The sequence below is a fragment of the Pezoporus occidentalis genome, unplaced genomic scaffold (assembly GCF_034315485.1).
Source record: "Pezoporus occidentalis ecotype Australia unplaced genomic scaffold, CSIRO_AGI_Poc_V1 ctg138, whole genome shotgun sequence".
In the NCBI taxonomy this organism is placed as follows: domain Eukaryota; kingdom Metazoa; phylum Chordata; class Aves; order Psittaciformes; family Psittacidae; genus Pezoporus; species Pezoporus occidentalis.
In genome coordinates, this window is record NW_026913188.1 from 1,849,210 (window position 1) to 1,872,238 (window position 23,029).

General features: G+C 43.6%; 1 protein-coding gene and 1 long non-coding RNA gene across 3 annotated transcripts in view; both read left to right on the forward strand.

Moving 5' to 3' along the window:
• PPM1H (protein phosphatase, Mg2+/Mn2+ dependent 1H) overlaps window positions 1–23,029 on the forward strand; it is a 148,056-nt gene that overhangs the window by 114,154 nt on the left and 10,873 nt on the right. The window contains exons 7-10 of one of the 2 annotated variants that reach the window (XM_062609497.1): window positions 1,343–1,406; window positions 3,129–3,236; window positions 10,562–10,713; window positions 16,956–18,710. In XM_062609497.1, the coding sequence (XP_062465481.1) occupies window positions 1,343–1,406; window positions 3,129–3,236; window positions 10,562–10,713; window positions 16,956–17,103 (472 nt within the window). In that variant the 3' untranslated portion in view covers window positions 17,104–18,710. Of the gene's footprint in view, window positions 1–1,342; window positions 1,407–3,128; window positions 3,237–10,561; window positions 10,714–16,955; window positions 18,711–23,029 lie in introns of those variants that run through there. The other variant, XM_062609498.1, reaches the window with a different exon arrangement.
• Window positions 18,713–21,768, forward strand: LOC134159007 (uncharacterized). The gene is made up of 2 exons (XR_009962988.1): window positions 18,713–20,062; window positions 20,125–21,768. It is a non-coding gene; the product is annotated as an uncharacterized LOC134159007 (long non-coding RNA).

Sequence of the window (23,029 nt, forward strand, 5' to 3'; positions counted from 1 at the left end):
TGGTTACTGGGAAATGTAAATGTGGGCCTTAAATGTCTATTCCACTCTCTTGGAAGTCTGAGGCTTGCCTGGGCGGTGCAGCATGTATAGCTGTGTAATATAGCACCGGTTATTGATCCCAGGCCTATGCCATATTTTGGTGAAGCAGGGGGCAGTTCAATTACAATATAGGATTTCACCCTTAATTTTTAATTTCCTGCTGGTTTGTGTCACAGCCTTAATATTGCTTAAACCTGATCAAATGTGACTCCCCGGAGCTCAGGCTGCCAGCCCAGCTGGAGTGTTGCGCTGCAGCAAGGGTTGGTGGTGGCTGGCAGGCGACCTGCTGAAGAGCCTTCCCTTCTCTTGCTTGTCCTTCCACTTTGGAGGGGTGCACTGATTTATGCACTCAGGGGATGATCTTGGTATCACATCAAGGGCTTTGGGCAGGGGTGGGCCAGACTACGTGCAGGGAAAGGCTGGGAGGGACAATTTTGTGGTATGAAGAGGAAGCATGTCCCTCTGGTGTGACGTAGTTTAACCAGAGAGGCTCCCCAGAACCCTTGGCTCAAGCATATGTTGTATAAAGCACAGGACCCTACAGCCATCTATTTTATTTATTTATTTAATCTCACTGGCAAAAACGCTCACCTTCTCACCTCATCAGTGTCAACAGCTGGACGTGTAACAGGTAGAATACACAGGCATGCAGTAAACAGAAGCAGAGTATGAGCATTTATTTCTCTTGTCTCTTGGCCATGGAAAAGCTGTTGTGAAACCTGAAATCTCTGACAGCCTTGACTGTTGCAGACAAGGTCAGATGAGCACTAAATGTCCTAAGACTCTCTGGCACATGAAGCTTGAGTGAAGGTGAGAAAAGGATTGGAGAGCTGTTTCATGCTTTGACTGGGTCCACGTTGTCTCATTGCATACCGTTCCATGTCAACAGTGTCAATCTGGTCATTGGTTAGTTTCGTAGTGGGTTTGGGGTTTTTCTGGTTTCTTGGTTGGTTGGTTTGGGGCTTTTTTCCTGACACTGTATTACAGTATAGCTTGTGCCATAGCCAATGATATCTTACCTGATTAGGGTGTTTTTCAAGTCCATCTCTTTTTCCTTGCAAGCAAGAGATTGACATGTTAGATATTTCCTTGTGTTCATTTTTCCTTTTAGTGAAATGGATAATTCTTTAGGGAAAATCTTTCCACAGAAAAATAAATTTCCATTTTGGTTTAAAGACAGAGCAGAGTCCCTAGGAAAAGTAATGATTTTTATTTTTCTGTTAAATCACAGCCGCTTGTTTCAGGGCACTGGGTGACTAATTGAGTGCAAGCGTTATAAATTTTGTTTGTCCTCCCCCCACAGGGCATACAAAACCATTGAGGAGGATGACTTGAAGTTTCCCCTTATATATGGAGAAGGCAAGAAGGTGGGCACATTTGCTTTCCTCACACCAAAGAAGAAGGAATTCTGTGCTGTTTACCACTCAGTTTAGCCTGTGGCAGTACAGTGTTTTCCACTCAGTATCTCTTTATTTTATCGTTTTGACAGCTTGAAAGAATATCTTGGTTCTGTCATAAATCAGTCTTGTGTCTGGGGGGTGGCAGGGAGAGCTCAACATACTAAAAAGCATTTTTATGGCAAACATAGTCATTTGCTGTTCAGTTTGCTTTTGTTTTTCTTTCATTGTAAGTAGGCTACAATGAGACAGTCTTAAATAATTTACTTAAAATGTTCCTGGTTTCATTGTAAAATAGAACTCGTAAGGATGAAGATAGTAAAATACCTCACGTTACTGAAAACAAAGCAGGAGGATATTTAGTAGCGCTCTGAGATGCAAAACTAATTTAGGAAGGGAAGGGATGAGGGCAGGATTTGGAAAGTATAACACCCCTTAACCATATCTTCTTCAGCTAGGGTACATGAACTCAATGTTGAATGTTTCTCATGTGTGAATGCTGATAGCTTTTCCTGAAAGGGAGAAACAAACCATTCTGTTTGGATGTACTTTGTTACAGCTCTGTGATTAAGAACAGTGAGATCATTAGAGCTGATCCCAGCAAGCTTAGCTGGATGCAGCAATAGGATCAATACAAGGACGCAGTGGTGTCAGCTTGCCGATATTGGTATGCTTGCTGTGTTTCTAAATAGTGCTCCCCTGCTGCATTAGTTTCTTATCTCAATGCAAAAATACACACTCTTCAAAATTAGTCCAAGTTTTGAAGGTTCAGACCTGCAGCTTATCTCTGGATTTGCTTAGGTTTATAATTATTTGCAAAATGTTTCATGCACATCTTTTTAATTTACTTTCTTATTGCTTTATGGAGCCAGGGGTTAGTGAGGCAAAATAATTTTGAGTCAGTTGCTTGCTGTTATTGATGCTTTGAGCTCTCTTGTTCAGAAGCTGCTGCAGCTAAACTAGAATTTGGGGGAAGTGATACACACAGAGCAGAGAGTGAGGTTCCCCATGAGGCTGCCTGCCTGCTCAATCTTTGTAGAAGTGTTAATGAAGAAGAGCCCAGCATCTCTTGGGAGACAGCTTATGCTGCAGAGGAAGGTGCTTAGGGAAGGAAGTGGTAGACCTAAGGTAAAAGCAGACCTGCCCTAGACTGGCTCTCCACATAGTAGAGCACTGTGGTCAGTGCCATTGTCACCTGTTTGTTTAGGAATTTAAGGTGGGCTTTGGCACTTTTCCTTGGTGGGGGAAGTACACAGCAGTATGTCAGTAGGAAGAGGCCACATGTTTCTTCAGTGAGTAATTAGGCTCCTCATCCTTTTTATAAAACCTGTTGACTAACATTATAATTTGCTGAAGGAATGTTCTCGTAGACAGATAGTGAGGGGGATAGTGAGACGTCTGGGATAGGTTTCCACAGTTGCAGTCCATTATACACGGTCATGGTCTAAGATGGGTGTACACAGGCTGGGATGTGAATGAATACAGAACTTCGAATAATAAGGGAGATGGAGATGACATGAGCATGAACAGTGTTGATTAGCTGTGTTAAATCTAGAGTTTCTGGAAGAGCAAAGGGAATTAATTCCCAACTGTATCAGTTATGGAGTAGGAACGTTATCTCTTTCCTTATTGATAGACTAGATATTGATGCATGTAACAAGATTTAATCCCATTGCTTTTCTTTATTTCCAGGCTCGGGTTATGGCAACAATTGGAGTGACCCGAGGACTGGGAGACCATGACCTGAAAGTCCATGACTCCAATATATATATCAAACCTTTCTTGTCCTCGTCTCCTGAGGTAAAGCAGCCAAGGTTCAACTATCTGATTTGTGAGAGAGAAACAAATATACTTAGTATGCTTACTTGTTCTTCCCAAATTGTCCATTCTGATTGTGGTACAATCCAGGTAACATGCTGCCCTTCCCCAGGGTGCAGCGTGTTAGTAACATCCACACAGTAAGAACATTGTAAGCTCCACAGCTGTGTGCCCTGGCTCTTGTTGCTCCTGGCAGAGCATTGATGCCTTCTCGCTGCCTGGTCTATGGTTATCCCATGGCCTTGCAAGTCAGCATGACAGACACCCATTTCTCCCCACCTTCGTGTGCTCCAGCTCCCCTTGAGGCCTGGATCATGCTGTTTTCACACAAGCTTATGTAAATCTGTGTTCTCCATCAGGGAACACTGGATATCTTCCACAGTAGTGTAGTATCCTGCATTACACAGAGGATACCCGAACAACTCTTGAGCAGGAAAATGCCAAGAGTAATTGAAAGAGGACTTTCTGCTTCCATTTGTCTGCCCCTTCACCGTCAGTTTTTAGTTCTTTATGGTGGTTTTATGCAAACACCAAATAATGACAGAAATAGCAGTGCGCATTCCCAGATGATGGCATAATGAGGGGATTATGCAGTATTTGTGTTAGGTGTAGTTTTAAATGCCTCCATCATTTTTACTTGCCTTGCCACAAACAATTCCAGTGTTTGACCACCAGAGACCTTGCAGTGAAGGATATCAAGCCTTCCAAAGGGATTTGAATGTATTTGTTAACAAGAAACTTGCAAACCTCGCTTTTTTTCCCCTCTCTAACTGCATTCCTGTCCCTACGTCAAGGAATAGATGACACATATTTTTCATAAAATATTAAGCAAGGGCAAACCATCTGATGACAGCACAAAAAGGAGGAGGCTTTGCTGAGAGCTGAGAGCTATCCACTGTCAACTAGCTTGCTGGAGTTTTAACCATACCCGGTATTTGACCTGGAATTTATTGCTTGCTATAGAAGTGCAAGAGAATGAAAATACACAAATGATAACATACTGCTAGGAAGGAACAAAATTATTACATTGACCTTGCTTAGAATATTTTTGAGACTTTCAAAATACGAATTTAAAAAATGCTGAGAGATTCTGGCCCTGAAGAGAAGTGGGAGATCTACTGACAGCTCCTTCTTCATGTTTCCTTGCTGTCAATGCAGTACCTTCCCTCTCCCCCTTTGAATGTGTGGTATCCTTCATTTGAGACCTGCTCCTGTTCTCTGCAGCCAGGCAAGCAGCAGCTCTGCCCTCATCAGTGTTGATGGATTTGTTTAGTGCCAGCAAAATGATGCAATTCTACCTATTTATTTTTCTTTCTGGTGTGCTGAGACCCAGTGTTTCTGGGGTATGTAATGGCTGCAGCACAGTATCTCAGCAGTATCATCTCTGCCAATTGCTGCTGCAGTATTTGTCTGTGTGTATAAACCAAAACTTCTCATGGGCTTTTCTGATTTGTATGGAATGTGCCTGTACGTGTTCAAATTCTGGAATATGACATCCAGTTCATATGCTATCCACGTTTCAGGATCTCTTAACTGCTTTGCAAAAGGGAAGCAAAATTGGCTTTGTTTCCACATTCCCTTCACAGCTAAATTCAGCAGAAACGTACAAGGGCAGGAGGAGGAAAGACAGAGCACCAGCCACCTCAATTTCGAGATACTGGCAAAAAAAACCCTGAATTTTATTAGGAAGTAACGTATGCTCCAACTTGCTTTCCACTGCACCTCCTTCTCCTAACCATCTCTTCCTTCTCCTCCCAGAGAGAACCCCAGTGCTTCGTCTCCTCATGCTTTTCCCTGACTTGTTCTGTCCCTAGACAGTGCACCTTGCACAGAAACTGACATTAAGAAAGTGCCTTTGTGCTGCCATCTGGGAAGCTTGGCACTTGGAAGTAAAGGCAGTGGCATCAAGCAGCAGTCATATTTGGCCCTCGTGCAGCATTGGATTTCAAATTGTTTATATAGAGGTAGGGAAGCACAATATGTGGTTTCCAGACCTGGAAAAGGGGAAGCACAGGAAATTAAGGCGCACAGTGAGTCGTGACAGAGGGAGGATCCAAGTCCTATGGCTTCTTTTTCTGTGCTGTCCTCTCCCAAGTTCAGGGCAACTTGGCGAGTTTTCAGAACGTTTACTTCCAGCATGACGGAGCTCTGGTATGCCATGTCCACCAAAATTTAGTAAGCAACCCTGAGACTACATCCAGAAACAGGCATTATAGAAGTGATTTGAGGGGAGTGTGAAATGATGCTTTGATAGAGCGCCAGGCTACGGGAGGAGAAGTCATGTAGCCAAGACTGACAAATGTAATCAGGATTCAGTGGCTCAGCTGTTAGGAGACCAGATTTGAAGGACTTCTGCAGGTTGGTGAGCTCTAGAGAATTGAGCCTTTTGTAATGAACTGGACTAGCACAAAGCAGGCAAGCCATGGCTGAGGCTCTCTGGCATGGAATTAAATATTTATTTTTCATAATGGAGCAGTTCATTTGAAAGCTTTCAGAAGGAAATTCTGCTTTTTTCGAGCTCAGCATGAGCCACCTTGTTGCAGCTGAAAAGCAGAATTTCATCCTGAAATTTTTCAAAGGGTAGCTCAGCCATTTGATGGAGTGAGGTATGGCTCTGACAGCAGCATTTGGCCCTTGCCAGTGAGGAACCCTAAGCCAACCACCATAGCAAATGATAAGAAGGTAATGAAGGAGAATTTTTCCCATTCCGTTATGTTAGTAAAACCTTTGTGACAACTCCACAAACATGTCAAAGGAGAAGGTTTCAGATTCACATCTGCCTTCTGGAGAAATCTTTAGGAATTACACCATCGAAAGGAACAGGCAAGGCAAATAGCTAAGAACTACAGTATGATCAAAGGGAGTCAAGGTGGTTTCAAGAAGTAAACATCACACTTTAGTGGCTTGAAGTCCTTCAGGGTTATGTCTACCATTGAATGAAAAAAAAAAAAATCATAATAAATGCAGTAGATGGTCGTGCATGAGCACTTTGATTTCTCAGAAAACATTTGAGAAACTGTTCTGCATCACAGGTTATTAATATAAAAGATATGAAGCTGCAGACTAAGTGGAAAGTTGGCACAGTCTCTTGGAAATTGGCTAAAGGGCAGGAAACAAAGGGTGGCAGTAAAAAAGCTAAAAGGAGATTAATTGGTGAGTGCTGCAGGGAGCAGTGTTGGGACCCGCTTTTTATTATTTACATATAAATTACTTGGAGGGTGGTATTGAAAGATCTCATCGTTTGCCAGCGAGGCCGTGCTGGATAACATTGCGCATAAAAAGGGACGATACAATTAAGAAAGGGCTTAATTTATTGAAGTCGCCGAGCTGATCAATAGTGCAGGCGAGTGAATGCGGGCTGTTGTTTGGCTCGAATTCCCCCGGGGCTGGCTGCTGAGGAGCACACCTCAGGTGGCTGCAGGCTCGTGTGTCACTCTGCTGTGAACGGTTTTTGAGCCGCAGGGACTGGCGTTGGCTGCCTCTTCAAAACAAACCTGGCAAACAAGCTCCAGCGCCTTCGCAGAGCTTCTGTGGTCCCTTTAGCATCCAAACACAGGGTTTGGCCAGTGAGTAGATCTGTTTGAAATGTAAATATAAAAGCAGCCCACCTGTTTGTTTGTTGCTCGCTCAGAGCGTTTTTCTCAGTGCTCTTGACTGTGTGGAAGTGAGCAATATGAGAAACAAATACCGGGATTGAAGAGATGCGTTATGTGACAAACTGCATAACGCGTGTTCAGAAAGATGTGTGTGACCATGAGCTCTAGCGGTGTGTATCTGCTCATAGCTATCAGCAGAGATCTGTAAGTACCGGTCAGGATAAAATACAGTGTAACCCAGTGCTTATTGTCATGGATGTTTGTGCTACTGAGGTTCTGGTGCTTCTTCCTTACAGTTTCTTTACATTTTCTGGTTACTAAAGTCAAGTTGAGCTTACTTAACAGGTCCGCTGCTTTATATCAATGAAGACATCAGTGGATGGTAAAAGCACGGTGACCAAACTGGGTTCCTTTAAGGCCTGCGCCAGTGATCCAGAGAGATGTTGAAGAGTGAGAAAGTCAGCCAGGGCGGTACAGAAGGGGCTGGTAGGCTGGGGGGAATTGCAGACCAGGCTTTGGAGACAGCATGCGAGGCAGAGGAGAGAGCAGAAGTAGCCCAAACATTTTGGGCAGAGGTCACAAGTTCTGTGGGGCGCTGCCAGGACTGACAGAAGGAGCACTGTCTGGCTGCAGAAGGAACAAGTTATAAGGGGAAGGCTGTAGATTCAGGATGGAATTGCTAGGAAATCTGTCTAGCATGCAGCACCAGTTAAGGAAACCTGTACTGCCAGCCAGTGTCTGGTCAACCATCATCTGCACTAGCAGGCCTATGCAGTACTGTTTTGCAGTGTGTACAGCTTTGTGCAAACTTATGTTACAGACAGAATGGCATTTAAACCTCCCTGTTGTTTAGTGTCCTGAAATACAGGCATGAAAGGAGGCCTTTTCTGTACAGCATCTGTGGAGAATGCTGTGGTATCGCACAAGGTGGGGATGTGTGGAGTGGATGCTCAGTGAGCCTTGCTGGTCTAAGCATCTGTTACACATGCCTTGGTGGTGCTGCCCAGCCTGTGTGCCCCTGCTGTCACACTGCTCCGTGTCCAGCACATATCGCTAACTGCAAGAGACCCTCATTGACCCAACTAAGAGCTAGAACAAAGCTGCTAGCAGAAAAAGTGAAGGGTTAGGAGCTGGCTTGTGTCTGCCTGGGCAAGGTGCTCTGTGTGCATAACCTGAACAATAGACTGGGCAGCTCTAAATTAACTCGTCAGCCACATACGGAGGGCACCTACGACTGTATTCTAGACATCTGAGTAAAGATAGAAAGAAAAAGCTGTTATTATGTGGACGTGGCTGCCCTAATGTGTTGCTGCTGTGGTAACTGGAAGGCAGAAAACATTCGGTTGTATATCCAACTGGTCCTTGTATACAAGAATCTTACCTGAAGTTGTCCCTGACTTGCCTCCTGCAACCTTGGCCCTCTCTTTTCCTTAGTCTGGGAACCAGCCTAGCATTGCTTATTGGTTACCCCACTGCCCTTCTCTGCACCTCTTCTGATGTTTTGTTCCTTCAAATGGCACCCCTTTCTGGAGGTGCTTACAAAGCTTTTGCTCTTAGGACATAATTACCTTGTTCCCAGATTATCCATAAAATCAGTGGTTGCATTTTCTTTTTCCTTTTCCCCCAAAACTAAACACGATCTTGGTAAAATGACCTGTCCTTGGTCTTGCTGTAGCATTTTGACATGTGGGTTGGCTGCAGGTAACTTTGACAAGTTTCTTATCTGCCCGAGTAGCATTTCCCAGTCAGAAAAGATTGTTCATTTCAGGAGGTTTCAAAACAGTGATGCATGGTCTTGGTTTCCTGCCTTCTCCCCCACCAATGCTGCAAAAAAGGCTCTTGTGTAAAGTGTACTTTGCCTGGGTGGGAAAGCTGTGGTAGATGTGTTTTTCCTAGCGCTGACATTCCAAGCTTGGTCATCCCTAGTAGGGGCTTGCTGCTGAGTGCATCCCTGAGCATTAACCCCAATGCTCTGTCAAATATTTGCCTGTACCCAAGAGATCTGACCAGAACATGTCCTGCTTATTGATGGCTGTGTCGGCCAACTTAGCCTTCGCAGTGATTTCCAGTAGCTGTCAGAGTCCTCGTCTCCCAGAATTTAGTTAAATTTAACTGGGAGATGAGGACTCTGACAGCTACTGGTTTCTGTGCAGTGGGCTTGAGATGGGGGCTGTGCTGCATATAGGCATTTTTGCTGTAACAGTGTTCCCACTCAGTCTGAATAAGGACATACACTTTAATGAAGAGAGTATCTTGCCTTGACTTTAATCCTCTCCAAAGTCCTTATTCATCTGCTACCTTAGATAATGAAGTGAAGGTTACATTTTACAAATGACCTTCTTGTGCTTTTGAGTAAAAGGCGAACAAGTAAGGATTAGCAGTCAGGTCTAGGTGATTTTTTTTTTCCTCTGGTACTGGTTGCAGCCCCATAAAATCATAATTACATTAAAAGGTCCAGGCATTTTATGTGCGTTCCCTGCTCCATGGCTCCTAAGGGAAAATGCACCATGAGGGAGAATAAAACAGCTCATATTTTCTATTTATGCCAAGTGCTTGTCCTGACAAATCTCCCAACTGCTGCTGCTGTTAGTGGAGCCCGAGGCTGGAGCAGGGTCCGTGACGAGGTGCACCATTTCCAAACTTCAGTACAGATGATTGTTTCCTCCTGTCTGCCTTGCCAAGGTTGTCACACTTCTTCTTTCAGACTGTGGTCGTTGCTGTGGTAATTGAAGTGCTTGGTGAGTGCTTTGTAACAGCTCCCCATCGCAAGCTGGGAATTGCAGGCAGTTTGTCAGCTGGAGTACAGCGTGTGCTGCAAGAAGTTACACTGAACTAAAGGCTCAGTGCTCATTTAAAACGCCATGGCCTTTGCTCATATTCTGTTTCAGCTGACGGCCTCCCAGCATCCCTGTGTCTGCCCCTCCACTCCCGGCTTTCCCCAGCCTCATCGGGAAGAGGACAGTGGAAGTTGTGCCAGAGTGAGGGAGTTACAGAGATAACAGCAGCACCTTACTGGCTGCAGACCAATAAGGTGAAGCCAGTGGGCACTTTAACAGTGTGAATAAGCTCAGGGGGTCACTTGTGTGCAGATCTTGAATCAGCCTTCTGATTCAGACTCCTCACAGATACACGTAACTGAGCAATTTCTCTCCATTTCATGGAACTGCTCACTTGCTCGGGCGTAATCCTTGAGTGCAGCAGCTGCCTCAGGTCTAGAAAAGTAAACGCGATGCCGTCTGCCACACAGGCATTTCCAAACATGCAATTTATCTGACAGAGGTAAATGGGTCTGGACAAATAGTGAAAACAATTATTTGTGAATATTTTATTAGAAAGTATCAAAAATTCATCAAATAAATTATTCAGCTTCCATATGACTAGCCCTGCCAATGATAGGGAAAAGCCTCACATGCTGAAACCAGGCTGCTGAGTGGGGGAGGCTTCAAGTGCCGCTGGCAACAGGCAGCATGGTGCTTTGCAGCCTAGCTTAGGAACACTTGCATCCATCCCAGCTGGGTCAGCACCGGAGCCAAGGCAGGAGGGGTTGCTGTCTCAAGGTCTAAACTGGGGACAGCCCCCAGCAGTACTGTGGGAGAGGTATTTCAGTGCCCTGACTGAACCTGGTAACTCACAACCAAACTCAGCAGTGTTTTACAAACAGGTCTGACAGACTCCTCCTTCACAGTTGTCTCTTGGGTTTTTTCGTTTTAGGTGAGAGTCTATGACCTTGTGCAGTATGAGCATGGGCCAGATGATGTTCTGATCCTAGCTACTGATGGACTCTGGGATGTGCTGTTAAATGAAGAAGTGGCAGAAGCTGTCACTAACTTTCTACCAAACTGTGACCCTGATGATCCCCACAGGTTCGTGCTCATCTCTGATTTTCTGTCTATGCTGCAAGAAGAGTGCTTTCTGGTAACGTATTTTTGTAGAAAGTATGATAAAGTCCTTTCCAACCCTAACTATTCTATGATTCTATATGAGTAGCAGTCAGTAAACGTGCAACACTTAACAAAAAGACATTTGCTGGATGGAGCCCCTACAGCAAATGTGGGGGTTTGGGGGGGGGAGTGTTCTGTTAGAACTCAGAGTTGACAGCTTTCAAAGGAGTACTTGTGGGATCACAATATCTTGGCATGGGATCCATTTTCTTTGCTATACAAGGCTCTGTGGAAACCGTCAAGGCTGCAGTCTTACAAGAACAATGCAGCACATCTCTGTCTCCAGCAGTTACAGGTTTCTGCTTAACTCTTCCCTGGATAGTCCCTTAACACTAAAGATTATAGATCATGGGCATCTCTCTCTCTCACACTGTATATATATGTGTGTATGTATAAATACTACATGGACCACTCATTCCTGGTCATGCTGCAGCCTTTAAATCCCCCTTCAGTAGGATTTAAATCCACTTCAGTGCAACCAGCTGAGGACAGGTGTGGTGACAAGATAGATGGAAAGTCTGACTCTGTTTTATTTAGTTGGATTCTGTTTCATTTCACAATTTTGACTTACCTCGTCCCCTTTATTTTCCTGTCTTTACCACCTCTTACTTGATCAGTTTCTGTCTTTAAAGCATGCCATCAAGCAAACAAACAGGTTTCCAAACAACTGGCTACAGCACTGTCTGCCTTGAGGGAGTCTATCTGCTGCTGAGTTCAGTGTCGCCATGAATTAAAACATTATGCTAGAGATCAGAAGTCTCTCACTTGTAAAAGAGAGGACTCTGAAAGTGGAAAGAGCTTTATCCTTCCCTAGGGACTGTTCAGGAAGAGAAGTGTGTGTTGCTGCTGAATTCAAGCCTGGCCATCGTTGTCTTCTGCTCTCGCTCTGGGTTAAGAGTAGGGAAAAGAGCTCTAATGCATCCCCAGTTGGCCTGCATGAAATGGAGTTTCAGAAAGAAGCTCTGTGATATCTCTGCAGCCCAGTGAAAACACACAGAGTGGTGTGAGAGCTCAAGCTACAGTTGTTTAGATGTGGCAACTCATGAGAACATGGGAAAACCCATCTCAAAATGCTTGGTGTTTCTCATATTTCTAAGTGGTCATCTTCACAGACTCAGCCCTGTTCTCCATCAACAAACAAGATAACTGGGTATGGACATCCTGACAGCCACTTGGGTTTTAAAGTGACAACAGCTCCAGAGTAACTCACAAGCAGTATTTTCTTGCCCTGGCACTTTGAAATGCAAAAGACGTTTTGCTGCAAGCTCTCAATTGTCAAGAGAATGGATGATTAGTATGAAGCTGCAACTCTAGCTTCCCTACCTCCCTGCACTGTAGAATCATAGAATAGTTAGGTTGGAAAGGACCTCGAGATTATCCAGTTCTAACCCCCCTGCCATGGGCAAAGAGAAGAGGTGGTATGAATGACAGCCAGGGCTGTGTCTGCTTCAGGAAGACGTGGAAGTGTCTCTGCCCTCTCTCTGGGAGGAGATCAGGCAGGATTAGTGGGCCTCACTTACCAAGGCATCTGGCACTGTGCTATGCAGATGTGCCATTAATTTAAGGTAGGAGTAGGTGACCTACCCAGTGTACTTCTGGCTATGCCCTAGCACTGTTCAGAGGGTAGCAGGGAGCTTTTGCTCTCATCTCTGCACCCCTGAATCTCCTCTTGCAAAGGCACCTGAGAAAATGTAATACCTCTGCCCTGCTCTGCCTCCATTCTCATCTAGTAATTGGGAAAGGCTGGCTCTTCCTACTGTCCTTGCTGCTCCTGTCTGTTGTGAAAACAGTCTGGGTAAATTGTGTCTGTCTTGTTGCTTTTGGTCGTCCCAAAGCTGGTGATAGCTACCATACCTGCTGCAGTAGGAATGGGAGTTCTTTGATCTTTTTGACTTGTTAGGTGAGTAACTTTCCATCCGTTATAAAACACTCATATAAATCAGAGACACTAAAGGAAAAAGAGATTTTTGTTGTTTCCTTTAGATTTGTTCGTTCTGATTTAGCCCCTGTAATTGTGGGAGATTAGTCCCTATTTGTGCCAGCGTGAGTATAACACACTCCAGAACTGGGTGGGCCTGCTGTAATATGAGTTAGAACAAACACATTTATTGGTGTTTGACCTGCTGCTCTATGAATGGACATCTGAATTAAAACTTAATTTGTTCTTTTAAGTAACTTTGTGCCAGGTCATTTAGAGGCTTACAAATAGTGGTGCCAAGATACTTCTCATGCCAGCTTGCAAAAGGTAATTAGAGCAGTCCCTCATATAGTTTGCAGTGATATTTATGAAAATTACCTTTGTGGAATTGCTCTTGCTGCTTGGTTGTAAAGAATATTTAAAGGGTTTAAAGTACTGTGTGAGAGGTTTTATGTAATTACTTCACAGTGGTCCAAATGAGGTATAACTAATGAATTTACAATAGCATAGTAGCTCAGACTGTGGAGCTGCATTCATTCCTCTCACTAGTCAGTGCCAGGAAAATCTTGTTTGCTGTATTATCAGTGTTATGTTTAAAGGAAATGTTATCCCAGAAACTGTCAGGTTCTGTGGCAGGTGTAGTGACATAGTCTGTGGAGAGGTGATCAGCTGAAAATGTGAAATCTCTAGGGATGTGGAAAGCTTGTCAGAATGTAAGAGACTTGCCCCCTGGGTTTGGTAATGCTGTGGTGTTCAGGAGAACCTACCTGTGAAGCAGACTCTGGATCTGCCTGACCCAGTAGCCTACTTACTCCCTGACAGCAGCATATTTGAAAAGAAGCCAAAGCTGGAGAGGAAGAATTTAGAGCTGCAGAGTACTCACCTGTTATGTAATTAGCTCTTTGTGGGAACAATAGCTCTCCTATTTGAATTAGAAGTCATTTTATAACCTGATGGGTAAGAGCTTACAGCCTTGGCCATGCTCCTGGGATTCTCTCCTGTTGCTATTTACTGTCAGAACTGCAAGTAGTTTTTACACACAGAAAAATGTCTTTGAATCTTGTCAAACATAGCATTTGCCTGGACATTTCAAAGTACGGGGAGAGGAAAATCCTGGAGTGTCTTCATCCAGCCACACAGACAGAGCCTCAGGGGATTTGGGCAGTGGATGATGGGCACAGACTTGATTAGACAACAGTTCCTCTGCAATAGCTGTGATGGAGGGAAGAAACAGGGCTGGAGCTGGATTTCTCAGTCAGCTCATCTCTTATGAGTTTTGTGGCAGACAAGAGAATGAAGGGGACCCTGTGTGAAGAGCAGGTGTAGCAACACGCTGCTGCTCTCCATACATCATCCTTCTGAATAGGTGGGAAGAATGAGAAGCATGACTTTTGCCCACTTCCTTCAGCTGCAGTTCCGTAGGTTTGCTCACTGACATTGGGAACCTCTTTCTTATCCTCCCTCCTGCTGTCCTTTCTCATCCCCTCTCACACAAGCCAGAGAGATTTATGAGGATGCTGGGGAGTTGCTCCACCTCTGCTGGGTGTGAGAAGATAAGAAGTTACTCAGACAGCAGCACGTTTCCCCCACTGTCACCATTTCTCCTGCAGTACTTTCACTGATCAATACTGAAAGCTTCAGCAGAACACACAAAAAAAAAAAGCATATATATTTATTCTTAAAACACAAAAGCTGTAACCCAGTGAGGCTGTTCATTAGGAGGAAGTTAATACTTTAAAACTACTTCAGCAGTTCTCTAATGCTGTGTCAACAGCTGAATTCCAAGTTCACAGACAGCACTGGAGAATAAAACATTCAGTAATGGGCTGCTGCTGCTATTCATCACCAGGTGCAAGAGACACTATCTCCTCTAGTGCCAAGGTGAATGGCATCACTTCAGCTTTACACAAGGAGATAAGTTACCTCGCTCCTGTCTTTACCTGTTCCTTTTCCTTGCTTGGATGTGCTGGTTTTCTTGTGTATTTCACAGACTGTCTATGAGAGAATTTCTGGTTTATTAAAATTCCCTTGTTTTTATCTTGTCCTCTCCAAACTTTAAGCAGCAAAAGCTTTACACAATCAAGAGCAATATTCATTCCTTTGTACTCTTTAGATGTGAGGAGCCCTTGTTAATTAGAAAAAGGAGGAAGGCAAAGTTTTCTCACAGAATGATGGGTGTTTTCTTCTCTTAAATTCTGACAATAGCTGAGAAATCCTTCGAAAAGATGTTCTAGCCAAAATTCACTCAGCATCAGACATGCTGTGAATAAATATTCCAGTTTCTTGCTTGCCACGTGGAGTCCTTTTGTTCCTTAGCCCTGCATCTGATTTGGGGATTTGGGAACTGGGGAGGGCAAGTATGTATGTTTGGGTTTTATTCCCCTTAGAAAATATAATTTCATGTTGCATTAGGAGAGTGCATGCAGAGCTGCTTGTCACATCCTGCTGTTAGAGCTTAAGGTCCTTGGTGCAGACTTCTCGTGGAGTATGCAGACAGTATGCATGTGGGTATGGAGGCTTGTGTGTTACAGTTTATGCCTTGGGCCCTTCTCTTATTGCTAAAAGTAAATCTTCTGTCAAAACTAGTGAGGGCTGGAAATTTTATTACTCAGTACTATTAGGAGCAGGGGGTGCATTGCTTCTGTACAACATTACTTGGATTTAACATCAGACCTCTTGAGTAGTCAAATGTTGGTCCATTTGCATTGAAGAAATCTTTCTAGCGGCACAAATAATTCTATTTCTGGTTCAAAGAAGCCATTTTAAGGCACTAAATGATAGCAGCAGAACATAATTGGGTTTTTTTTTTTCCTTTTGTTATGCCCAGAGAGTGATTGAAGTATCTACTAATAAAAACTACCATTTGATAACGCAATTTGGGGGTTAGAATAATCCTTGATCCTCAATAAACTCTTCCTCCCAGCTTCTGAGCAGTGGAGAAACTGTCCTTTCCTATTCCTCAGATGGGATCTGGGCAGATCATCTTTAGTCAAGGATCCTCTTCTAGAAGGTCTTGAAATGTGAACCTTTCTTGTCCTTTCTGATTTCTGGGAACTTCAGAGGTGTGTTTTGCCTCCGGAGGCCTACATCATCTCAGAGGTTTTACATATATAAATGCTTTAAATAAAGCACAGGCAGGCACAGCATTGAACTGTTTGGGTTTTTCTTGTCAGTTTTCTAACTGTTCAGTTAATTTTTAATTATGAAATCATAGAAAATCTCGTCTCCACCCAGCCAAAGTCCAAATGTCCCAGCCAGGTGTTGGGCTGAGAAAGAAAAACATGTGACAGTAGCTGTTCACCCGTAACCAGATCTCTTTCAGAGGAAGCTTCTTAGTACACAGATGTGTTGATCTAGGGGCAGCAGGTAAAATGATAAGGGAGAACTTGTCAGAGCACATGACAGAGCACCGTCTGTGCAGCACCTTTTGCACTCTGACACGCTTCTGCCACCAAGCAGCATCTGTTATTTTTTCAGGATAGAAAATAACTCCCATAGGTCCAGCAGTGCTCAGCCCAGCACAGGCTGGGAGTTCTGAAGCAACATGAAACTTGGTATTTCACTAAATTAAGCATGTGACAATTCACATTCACACAATTTTCATTGAACTCATAAATGTGAAAGGACTGTGGGACTCTGTTAAATCCGGCTGTATTAACTGTAAGTTTACTTTTCCAGTTTCAGAATAGCAGAGATTTAAAAATCATTCCTGTGGTCAAGGAAAATAGACAAGTTAGCCTGCTCGGTTTAAAGTGTCATTTGGGTTTTATTTTTAGTGCTCTATTACCTGCTTTCAAATGGCTTTGTTAGAGCTTGTCTCTAAAATAGCTGAGCTGTGTTTACCTTCAGGTGTGTCAGTTAACAAGGGTGTAGTTCCTAACAGCAGATAGTGTTATTTGCTGTTAGTGGGGTCCTCAGTTGTTCAGACTACTCCTAGAAAGCCAATTTATTAATGCAAATGTATTTAATATTTTTGCTGAAAACTGCTGAAGCCAGGTACCCAAATGACCCGTGATTTTTGATTGATTGGTGCCTGTCAGATACCTTTAGATTCTGATGCAGGAGCTGTTGCTGAACTGGAAGGGGTTGCCTTGTGGGCATGCTGTGGTTTGCATTTCTCCTGCCTGTTTCTAAAACCCAGGGAAACTTGTCCTGGTAGGTCACAACAGTGAATGTGGCAGGCTGTAAAAACCCACTTTCCTCACAAAGAGGAGCACTCCCTGGCTGTATTCTGCCTTCTCCACAGGTACACGCTGGCGGCGCAGGACCTGGTGATGCGAGCCAGGGGTGTGCTGAAGGACCGGGGCTGGAGGATATCCAACGACAGGCTGGGCTCTGGAGATGACATCTCTGTCTACGTCATCCCCTTAATACATGGGAACAAGCAGTCATGAAAGTAGCATCAAGAGTGGTTCTAGCATGAGGATCTTTCTGGAAAGGGCCTGTAAGAGACAATATGATTTTGGTGATCTGACCAGGACACTTCCAGTTGATGTAATCTATTCAAAACTAATGCTGGAGGGGTATTTTTCTGCCCAAAACATAGGGCTCTGCACATATACTGTATATGATAAAGATAACCCTTAAGATTACAATTTCCCTATAGAAATGGTTTTGGTGCTTAACAGGAATGGGATTTAAATGCTGCTAGCATATTATGGATTCTGTTATCCCTCCAGGTGGGGAATTTACTTTTTTTCTCAGTTTACCATGTAGCTTGGAAGAGCCATTTCGGTTGCGAAAGTAGAAGTGGGCATCAGAAGCCAAGGAGGCTCCTGAAATCTATCCCCAAATATTCAGAGGGTGACTTGGGTCACATCTCATTTAAAATACCTATATATACGTGTATGAGACTCAAGACTTTTCTTCTTTCAAAAAGTTGCATTCATGACTTAGCTATGGACAACTTCAGACTTGTGTAATCCTTTGAGCCTCCATTTTCCTCTCCTGTCTCTTCTTCAGTAGACTATACTCTATTTTAGTAGGAAAACTGAAGTTGTTTTCAGTGTGACTATGCCTGTTTACTGCAGCTAAAACAGCCACCTGCAAAACTGTCCAGGAGAAATAGGTCACAGTCCTGTATGGCAAGATTTATTCTGGTGTGAAGAGTTATTTGTCAAGGTTCCTTGTCGTGTGTATACCATGATTATACAGAGCACGTAAACTCAGCTTTATGTGATGTTTACCTGGAGGCCGTGGTTTCTTTGGGATCAGAGACTTGCATTCATTGAATGGTTCTGCCTGCTTCATCCTGTTGGAAGAATCCCTGACCATACAGCTTTTGCATCGATTGGGATTCATAAATTTATTTGGGCTCCTGAGTGTGTTTTTTAGTTGGATTCCTACTTCAGGTGGTGGTATTGTTGTCATTACCAATTTGGATTCCCAGATAGTGATCTATTTAAAAGTCATTTCATGTCTTCCTGCGTCACTTATTATTCACTATACATTTGCCTGCTTGACTTAGTGATCAGAAAACTTGTAACTTTCTGTCCTCTTGGTACTGAGGACTGTAGTCAAGGATCAAAAGATCCTTGTGATAGATACAAGCCCTTGGTTAGCTTCAGCAGCTTTTTTCCTAGCAGTGATGAATCAATTTAAAGAAAACCTGAGTAAAATATTATCAGAGTGAAAGCAATAGTCCAAGAGAGAAAAAAGAGAATAAATCTGCAGCTTAACCTGGCTGCTGTTTCTTCAAGCTAGTGCTTCATTGGCAAGAGTTGAAGAGAAAACAAAATCAGAATGTTCTATCATAGGCAGTTATATCGGCTGGGAAGCCAAGGTCAACCATGTGCCCCCAGCTTTTGGAGCTGCTCATTTAGTTTGTACTTCTTCGACAGCCAAAAGACAGGAAACTGGCATAATTGTAGGGCACTGACTAGGCAGCTCACAGATGTTGCCTCCTTTCCAAAGGAGGAGGAGGAGGATGCTGTGCCCTTTGCAGACTTTCTCCTTAACAGTCATGACCTGGAGCTCACCGGTTTTGTAACTTATAACGTGCTGTGTAGCTGCCTAGATGCTTTATTTATTTGCATCCGGAAGTACATGTGCAACAGTCTCAGTGCATTTAAACTGCCCTTACTCTAAATCTCTACACCCAGTAGGAGTTTCAGGCTGAAAGCAGGCAATGCAGAGGATGTAATGGCTCAAATGTGCAGCAAACTGCATGATTTTAGCCTGAAAACTCTTCCATGCATTCCCCAGTGCCTGCATGTGATAAAGCTATGCAGAACATGAATGTTTTGTATTCTAGAGCTTCAGCATAAATCAGTGGCATATCTGATTATGTGTTGTCACGCTTTATCTATTCTTTCCTTATTTTATTTTCCCCTTCTTTTTCTGTGTGCAGCTGGGTGAAAAGAGAGGTTTGGAGTCTAGAATATTTTCACATGGCCCCTTATGTTTTAAAGGTTAAGCAAGAGATCTTCTCTTGCACTTTTTTTGGCCTAATAAACTTGTAAACATGCTTTCCATGCTCTGTGTAACTCCTGTTGTCTCTTCACAAATGCAGTTATGTAGTCCTCTAGCAATTCAGTTGCTCTTCCACAAAGAAACTAATGCCGGCAATTCCAGCGGAGTCGTCTGAACAGCAAGGAAGCTGGTGCTTGCTGGCACCAGCTAGAAGCCCGAGTCAAATATTTCAGTGCTCACACATGGTTAGTCTTCATCATTTGGTAATATGGTTGTCAACACACACGCCAGTCATTCTAAAAGCACCGAGTACAATGTGGTGGCAATGTATTTCCAGTGTAGGGTTTGCCAGAATTTAAAAGTGAAACTTCAAGGCAATGGAAAATGCACCTTCTCGTTCAAGGGTGTTTTTAAACGTTCCTCTGGGCAGATGGGTTAGCAGAGTGCATGACTTGGTGGGAGCAAACTGGCTGGTGACTTCTCAAAGGAAAACCTCATGGGCACTGCTATGGTTTTGTGAATCAGCCTCCACTAAGTTTGCTGTTTGTTTGAGGTATTGCCATCAGTCAGCCTGCTCCTCTGCAAGTGGACCCAGGTCAAGTTATGTTAGCTTTCAGGCCTCTCCTGGAAAGGGCAGAAGTACAATTTCAGCACTTGACATCAATTAGTATCAATTAGTAATTTCTGAGAACTTGATAATAAAAGTTTCCTACTCAGATGTATGTGACTGAAACTCTGCTGTGATGCTTTTTGTTTTGCTTTTTTATAAGGTATCTGTTACACGTTTACATGCTTTCCTCATTAGAGCATCTCTGGTATGCTGTGGTAGCACTTGGGCTTTCACTTCTATCTGCTTTCAGTAGGAGCTTCTTACGTGCCTGCACTGTGTCTGTGCTCTGCTTCAAGGTGTGACATAAATACATATACACACCAAAGCCTCATGTAAATAGGAGGTAGGAGTCATTTATTGAGGAGGTATTGTGAAAAGCAAGAATAATTAAAAGCATTTCCAGTTCCCTTTACAGGTTGAATTAGGTGGGGAGTCACAGCACTAGAAGCCACTGGTGGCAGGGAGCATCTGCACTGCACAGTGCTGTGTTCAGCCCTGCAGCTGCTCTAAGGGCTCAGTAGAGCTCCTGAGCTTGGAGCAGCCAGCCTGCTGCCTCAAATGGGAGCCAGTTAGTCACCAAGTCCAAATTTTAGATGCTGGGCACATCATCTTAGTTACTGCCTGCTGCTGGCAGCAGTATGGGGTTTTGCCAGGTTCGTGTCTGAAACTGTTGAAGCCTTAGCAGCAAGGAACCACAGTCCTGAATTACATTGGTATTCATACCGCTGTTGCACAGTTCTGTGTCCTTGCCTGTGCATAAGCACTGCTTAGAAAGTCAGGCAAGGTCTCTGATGATGGCAAGCGAAGGAGGTGTATGCTGTTTAGTTCAGGTGAGCCGACAGTGCAATGTAACTCTGCCTTCTGGTGCCAATTCCTAGAAACTCAAACCCAAGAAGCTTCTAGCATTCTCCTGTTGCAGAAGGTAATAGACCCATTTTGGATGTGCAGTACAGCCTAAAACGTTCTTGGTTTAATTTGATGAAGAAGGTAGGTAGAAATCTTGTTTACACCTGAAGTGAGGTGCACAACCCCCTGTTGGTACAGCAAGGCAGTGCTGCTTCCTTCAGCAATACAATAGCCAGTTGTCCAGGAGGGCTGAAGCTCAGTGGCCTTGTGCTGGAGAGAGAGAAAACTCAGCAGGGCAACAAGCTGAAGGAAGAGTGGTCAGTCTGCTCTTTGCAGTGAAGTTCCATATTAAAGTTACTTCCATGTTAAACCCCGGCAAGATGTCTGTGAGGTACCATCGACTGCCCCCAGGCTGTTTTTGAGGAGCTGCACTGGTTTGGGCAGATTTTGGCTTTGACCTTTTGCTGGGTTTGTAACAAACACTACATGCTCCTAGCAGATCTGCTGTTTCTTCCTGCCTTGGTGTTTGGGGTTTATTTTACATTTTATGTACAAATACCTTCAACATTTTTTGTATCAAACATGAGCTGCAAACTGTGTGGAATTGTTGTTCCTCTCTGACATTTTTGGTGTGTGAATAGTTTTCCTCCACGTGTCTTAGATGAAGATACAGTGATGTGGCTGCCATAGAGAGAGTGACCAAATGATTCTGTAACTGTGCTGCTGTATTTCTACCTGTGATGTACTTGAAGGAGGATGCCCTTGTCCACCTCCACCCTCATTCTTTTTAATTTCTCTCTTTATTTCTCTTTTTATTTTTTGACCATTGCTGCTGGTGTCCTTTCATAGTGTCTTCTTTGGGTTTTTTTTTTTTAATAGCTGCCACCTTTTTCTTTCTTTCCTTGGACAAGTTGTCTTGCGTTGAGATCTGTACAACTGTGTAGGTTTTACATGTCCTGAAGAACGGAGGAGCTGCTGGAGGAAGATGTTTTGGACCAATGTACTTCTGCTTTGTGACTGTGAAATGTTAATCTTTTTGTAACCTAAGAACAAACAAATGTTTGGTAAAGGGATATATTTTGTGTTTTTTTGAAACTTTTCAGTGCAATGAACAAAAGAGGAGGAGGAAGAAGAAGTGTATGCGCAAAGTTTTAAATAAAATTTTAAATTATATATTATATATATTCATCTATATCTATCCCTGTGATTATTCTGCCTTTGTCCTGAAGAGTACCCATGCCTCTTTTTGTGTATTGCTAATTGTGCAATATGGACAAGTAGCCCGCTCTGCTTTACCGGGGAACGGATGATTCACTGACAAAAGGTCCCACTCTTAATTTAATGAAGTAAATCCCTATGAGGTGCATTAGCATACGGGCTGCCCTGGGAGATTTTGGCTGTAGGATGACTGAGGGAGCTGTGTGCTGCCGTCAGATTGTGATCCATTGCTCAGGCAATGTTGCTCAGCTGCCATGTTGTGACTCAGTGAAGAGCTATGCAAAGTGATCAGGTATGGGCTCTCCTGACATGAGGCACTGGGTGCAGTTTCTGAAATAACATAGTTGAAATAAGTTTTCCCTCATCCCCAGTTCCTTGGGAATCACTGTCTCAAATTCTGCTCTCGTTTATGGTAAAGCAAAAACCAAGGGTGAATTAATGGATTCCACTGAAGCAAGCTGCCATGCTTATATAGTATGAGATGAAGATGAAGGCACCGAAGATGCAGTGACTAACACCAGCCTCCTTGCATCGTACTGGCACAGAGCCACAGATGATGCTCATCCAGCTTGCCAGCAAGAACATGAGAATAGGGCATCTATCTACTGATTATATCTTTGAAATACTGCATTGTAGCACAGGCAGTTCTCCTGATTCCTATTTCACCTCACACTTAGTAGAAGAGCAGTGAAAACATTTCTCTAGTGTTACCCCAGTTCTTAAAGAAGTGCTGCATATGCCCATTGTATTCACTGAGCATAACTGAAAGCGCGGAGAAGCGATGTGTTGCTTTCACCCTGATTCTTCTCACTCTCCCATTAAGTCCAACAGTTTATTGCTGCAGCCCAGCCACTGGGTCAGGTTTAAAATCGTTGTGCAAATAAAACTTCAGCACAGCTTTGCCTGGCTGGCTGGGGTCAGCTGAAGAAGTGAGTGTTGGACTGTGTGCAGTGACAGGGAACTGTTGCATGGCAAGTGAACCTAAAAGAGCTTGCTTCATATCATTCTGTTGCTTCCACATCTCTTATGCCCTGAATTCTGTAAGCTTGTAGGTCAAGTAAGGCTTGTTATTTTCATTTTTTAGGTAATGGATACAACTCTTCAAATCTGGATGTCGGTTTCTATAATTCCTGTGGGCAATAAATCAGTGCTTGGCCAAATAATACATTCATGGTATTCTACTGAATGTACTCAGTTAACTAAAGCGACATCAGGGAACAATCCCAGTAATTTGT